This window comes from Hydractinia symbiolongicarpus, chromosome 2 (assembly GCF_029227915.1).
Source record: "Hydractinia symbiolongicarpus strain clone_291-10 chromosome 2, HSymV2.1, whole genome shotgun sequence".
Lineage (NCBI taxonomy): Eukaryota > Metazoa > Cnidaria > Hydrozoa > Anthoathecata > Hydractiniidae > Hydractinia > Hydractinia symbiolongicarpus.
The window spans coordinates 16,019,050-16,025,115 of NC_079876.1; the positions used below are offsets into that span (position 1 = coordinate 16,019,050).

Below are 6,066 nucleotides of genomic sequence, written 5' to 3' on the forward strand. Positions count from 1 at the left end.
TTAGAACTACAATTTCATTGGACCGAATTGAAACAAAAAATCGTTTGTTGGATGCGATTTAATTAATAAAAAGAAATTTTAATCATTGATTGTACATTTTGTTTATTTATATCAAAAGTTAATACTAATATTATTTTTACTTGACCAGAACCACTACAAGTCGACATAAATCTAAAAAACATTGAAGCTTTTGAAGCAATAATTTCCTGGACATCTCCAGTCATGTTGGAGTCATGTTGGCAAGAACGTTAATTCTTTTCTGTGGTGTTTTAATAAACTTTCCTTATTTCCAGTTTAATTTTTAAATCGTATAGAGATCATTTCAAATAAAATATTATACATATTGAAATGATCAGTTTAAAAATGATAGGGCAGACGATCCCTAACAATCTGAATATTATGTATAAAATACCTTTACCTTGATTTAAAGGCACGACAATAAGTGCCTTGTCAATGAAAACTGTGTTTGTCAAATGTTGAGCCACGCCACATTGTTCAGAGTTTTCATACTTAATATAACATAATTTAACGGCTACCGGTGGAGTGTCACTAAAATTCACAAAATGATTTGTGTAAAGTAAAATAAACCAGGCAATACAATTCCATATTTATAATTCATTAGTTGCATCTACGCCTTATTTAAATGCAATAAAATAATAGTTTTTAGAATTAATATAATGGAAAAAACTTTTATATAACATATACAGCATTATGCTCAAAATGACAACAATGCAGGGAATTCCATGAAGAAAGCAACTACATATTAGAGAATTTGTGTGTGCGATTTTTTTGGACTTTTTAGAGCCCCTAGGTGGTGTAAGTGCAAAACATATTTCTTCCTAGGAAGTAACCTATAGCAAATATATACTGCAGGATTACATTGAAAGACTAAACGAAGAGAGAGGCTGCGTCAGATCATTTATTTCCTCTGATTTAACAAATAAATTTTTAAAAGGTTTTTGCACTGAAAGACTTATACTGAGGCGTAGTTTATACGGCCGATTTTATGCCGCGTCTAACTCAAATATTTAAGTTCGACACAAGTGCGACACTTAATATATTTTTGGTTTATACACAAAGTAAGTCAAACTAATTGAAGAGATTTTTTTTCTTTTTCGCAACTCGCAGCAGAGATGTGGCAGCTCTAAACAGAAGACAACTTCTCAGTATTTGTTTACTTTACTTAAAAAATAGAAGAAAAAAGGTCAGTTTGATGAAAAAGGCAATAGCTATGTTATTGCATTACGAAGAAAAGAGAAGCATAATTGTTCGTCAATATTTGCTTCATATAGAAGCAATATTATTAATGTTACAAGAACATGAAGAAATTAAACGCCGAGAAGAAAGGAAAGCACGATCATGTCGAAGATTCTTGCGTAATACTGGATGGTGGGATCTGGTACGAGATACTTATAGCCCAGAAAGGTTTTACGAAACATTAAGGATGTCTCGCACGACATTCAACTACATTTTAGAACGCATACATGACAAGTTATTGAAAAAAACAGTCACAGAAGCACCCATACCACCGGATTTTAGGCTTGCCATAACAATTTATAAATTGGCACGTGGTGATTACATTTTCACCATTGGAGAAATGTCTGGATTAGCAAAATCTACTGTTTGTGTAATTGTAAAAGAAACTTGCAGTGCAATAATAAATACATTGTGGGATGATACAGTTACAAAATACTTCCTAACCTCGAGTGATGACTTTGAAGAAAGCATGGCAAAATTTGGTGAAGAGTGGCAATTTCCATACGCTTTCGCTGCAGTAGATGGTTCTCATTTACCAATTAAATGCCCAAACGGTGGAGCTCAAGCTATGAAGCAATATTTCAACTTCAAAGGTTTTTACTCAATTGTGTTAATGGCACTTGTCCATGCTGAATACAGATTTATTTGGGCCTCAGTTGGTGCTCCCGGAAATACCCATGATTCCACATTAATGCAATCAACAGAACTTTGGGATCGAATAGTTGCAGGAAAAGTTATTCCCAATATTGTTCAACAAGTTGAAAACGTCGATATACCGCCCCTTATCTTAGGAGACGGTGCCTTTCCATTGAGAACGTGGATAATGAAACCACACGGAGATGCAGTACTTCCGCATGACAAGAGGTATTTCAACTATAGACACAGTCGTGCTAGGCTTGTTACAGAGGGTGCTTTTGGTAGACTTAAAAGCAGATTTAGAGTTCTCTTCAGAAAATGCGAAAGTAACAAAGAAACAGTGAAACTATACGGATTAGCTTCTGTTGTATTACATAACCTATGTATTGAACTTGGAGACCTAGTCCCTAGAAAGTTCGATTTAACTCTAGACCACGCCTCAAACAAACGTTTGAGTCCTGAGGAAGTTAGAGATGTTCTTGCACTAAGAAACACGAAACAAAAGAATTTCGAAATCAATAAAAAGTCTGCTTCCGCTGCAGTCCGAAGTGCTCTTAGTAAAAGCTTTTGGAAAGAAAAAGAAGATTCTCAATAACGCTACATGTAGTTTTCCTTATTTTTTTGTTTTTAATTTGTGAACAAAGTAACAATGAAAACAAACATTTTGTCAAAAAAATTTTCGTCTTCATGTTCTTAGAAATAAAATATATTATAAAATATAAAATATAAAATCATTATTGTCCACGAGCATTTACCTCACAATCAATTAATCAAGGATGATTTGGATCCATCATCTGTGATGTATATGATTCCTGTTGTGTGTTGTCGTGTTGAGCATAACTTAAGGTTGCACTTGCAGGTCGCATGTTTGTCATGCCATAGCGATACCCATATTCAGCAGGCGGTTGATTGTTGTTAACATGGGGATATGGTTGATACATAGGCTGAGCGGGAGGCTGTGGTTGTAAAAAATTTGTCATTAACTGAAAGAAGGCGTTGTCTCTATCTGACTGTCTCTTGCTCTCTTCTTTTAAAAACTCCAAGATTTCTTTTGATGAATTTTCAGAAGATAGAGTTTTCAACGATTCAACTGTTTCTTTAATCTCTCCAAGAATATTTTCCGTTTTCATGGACTTTTTACGTACCGTTGGAGTTGGAACATATGATCTCCTCTTTTTCAAAGAAGAACCCCCAGATGATTCTGATGAATCGAGAGTGGATGAAGTCTCTCCACTGTCTGACTTCGCTGGGTCATCATCAATCTCTGCATCATTTTCGGTAGAACAATCGATCTGTGAATGGCCTGGCTCAATGGATTGTTGTGGCTGACAATTATCCATTGAGCTTATCAAAGGGAGCAACTTGCCAAACCAATTTCCAAGTTCTTTATCTTCTTGGAATCTTTTAATTCCAGAAGCAGTTTTTACTTTCATGACTGCATTTCGGCAAATAGTAACACATCGTTTAAACTTCTGTCGTGTTTGTTTTACATCAAAAAGAAATTCTTCATTTCGTTCCTCACAGCGTTGTTTGATTTCCTGGATAACTTGGTCGTAGTATTGACTATTTTTCACATTTTTTACGTTGGTCATCAAAAGTTTCTCTTTGAATTTATCATTCTCGATGATAATGTCGATCAGATCGTCAACTTGGGCCTCAGGCCATTGTTTCCGTCTGCCCTGCTTCTTTTTCAGTTGTTTTTTATCAAAAATATTCTCGTTGTTATCCTCATCTTCACTTGTATTATGCTCTTCTTCGTACTCATAGTCCTACAAAAAGCAAACGTTGATCGTGAAAAATGCATCAAAAAACATATATACAAACATGTATATAAATTCAATGTTTTCATCTTACAAACTTTTCAATTTTATTCAAAGAAACTTGAAAAAAACTTAAAAAATACTCACAAGCTTCTCGTGGTCACCGACGTAGTCAGCCATTTTGAACGAGTGATTTGTTATGCTGAGGTAGCACTTTTTGATCAGATAACAATGGGATTTGGTGTTTTTTTTACACGACAAAAACAATGCCTTGCATAAAACAGGCCGAAGATCGACTGTATAAACCGATGCCGAACTTATGCCTAACCTAAGTGGAAAGTTCGGCAAAATTTGATAGACTTAAATATTGAGGTCGACCTTAATAAAATGTTCAGTTTATACAGCCGCACTTTTGCCGAACTTAAATCATTTTTAAATTTATTTGAGTTAGACGCGGCATAAAATCGGCCGTATAAACTACGCCTGAAAGACTATCCTTTTTAAAAAAAAACAAGAAGCCCTGGGGGCTCTAAGAATTTCGCTACCAAAATATTTGATGAAAACCTGCCAATTCGTTGTGTTATTGTGCCAAACATTCGAAGGGGTTTGGTGCATGAACCTCCGAAGATAAAGCACACCAGTGACATTATATCTTACAACAAACGCAAACAAAACGAAACGTGTCATAATAAACTCACATTTTAAAAGAGATTGCTAACAAAAAATACAGCCTATCATTCATGGTTGAGAGTCTTGCGATTGAAACGTTTATGGTCTTAAACGGCATTAGTTGACAAAAAATCAAAATTTTGACTAACTTTCAAAATTTTGAATTACTTTTTTTATTAACTGTGTCAATTTTTGTCGAAAATAAAGCATTTTAATTTTTATATAAATTTTGACCTGAAATGACATTTAGGTGACAAAAAATCAAACTTTTGGACCATCATCATTTTCAGCATACTTTATTTGTTAACTGTGCCAATTTTTGTTGAAAATGAAGTAGTCCTAATTTTTGGACCAATTTTGGCTTAAAATGACATTTAAGGTGGCAAAAAACAATATTTTGATGTCACCATCATGTTCACCATACTTTTTTTGTTAATTGTGCCAAAATTTGTCAAAAATAAAGTAGTTTTAATTTTTGGACCAATTTTGGCCTAAAATGACATTTAGGTAACAAGAAATCAAAATTTTGATGTCACCATCATGTTCAGCATACTTTATTTGTTTACTGTGCCAAATTTTGTTAAAAATAAAGTAGTTTTAATTTTTGGACCAATTTTGGCCTGAAATGACATTTAGGTAAGAAGAAATCAAAATTTTGATGTCACCATCATGTTCAGCATACTTTATTTGTTAACTGTTCCAAATTTTGTTGAAAATAAAGTAGTTCTAATTTTTGGACCAATTTTGGCCTAAAATGACATTTAGGTGACAAAAATCAAAATTATTATGTCACCATTATGTTCAGCATACTTTTTTTGTTAACTGTGCCAAATTTTGTCGAAAACAAATACCAATTTTGGCCTGAAGCGTCAATACTAAACTTCCCAGTAGTTAAGGAGCTTGGGTACGAAGTTTACATCTGTGTCCGTCAACGTGAAATCCCAGGGTCGATTTTTTCTCAAAAAATGCTCCAAAAGAAAAAAACGACGGTTTTAAAGAATTTCCTACGCCTTCGGGCGCGGAAATTCAAAAATGAGAATGAGTTTAAGATTTATTTTAGCAGCATGTGTTTACATTGTATGTATTAAAAATAAAACAGGTCCCTCAAGAGCTTGTGGCAAAAATTAAATTGCAAATGAGCCATGCCGAAACATTCTTTACATACAATTATTAACACTTCTCTTTCAAGAAAGGAAAAAAAAAATTAAAAATTTTTAGCAAACATTTTTTATACATTTAAGAATATGAAAATAATATAAAAACTAAATTAATACATGAAAACAAAAATAATATTAAAATTTTACTCAAGAATAATATTGGAAAACACAAACCAAGCTTTAATGAATAATGCTCAATGTTTTAATCCTTCATTAAGAAGAAAATATAAATATAAATGTTCTAAAATATAGCTTTGCAGGTAAATTGTGCAATTTTTCAAGAGCAATTGGTAATTTTTACATGTGCGATAGTCAAAACACCCAAATAACATTTGAGAATGTGTGAGCATAAGTGCGTGCAATCATACACGTCTTATGGAAATCTCTGCAATATTTAGTAAATTAAATCTTAATTTAAAAAAAATTGAAAGACGTATCACAAGGCTGAAATACACTATCATTTTTCAATGATCATTTTCCAATTATCATTGAAAAATGACAGTGTATACAGAAGAAAATGTCATTTTTTACACTCTCATTTCCAATGATCCTTAAAAATGAAAAGTTGAACATGTTCAACTTTTAAT

At 33.0% G+C, this 6,066-nt stretch overlaps 1 protein-coding gene across 1 annotated transcript; it reads left to right on the forward strand.

Moving 5' to 3' along the window:
- The first annotated feature begins 563 nt into the window (after positions 1-563).
- LOC130629844 (uncharacterized) lies at positions 564-2,488 on the forward strand. Its single transcript, XM_057443208.1, has 3 exons — positions 564-572; positions 844-909; positions 1,100-2,488. The coding sequence occupies exons 1-3, from the start codon at positions 564-566 to the stop codon at positions 2,486-2,488; spliced, it is 1,464 nt and encodes a 487-aa protein (XP_057299191.1).
- Positions 2,489-6,066: the final 3,578 nt, after the last annotated feature.

What these genes read in the sequence shown, in the direction of transcription:
- LOC130629844 (XM_057443208.1), top strand. An exon ending in TAAACGAAGAGAGAGGCTGC is followed by an intron (nt 910 to 1,099) that starts GTCAGATCATTT and finishes AACTAATTGAAG; the next exon opens with AGATTTTTTTTCTTTTTCGC.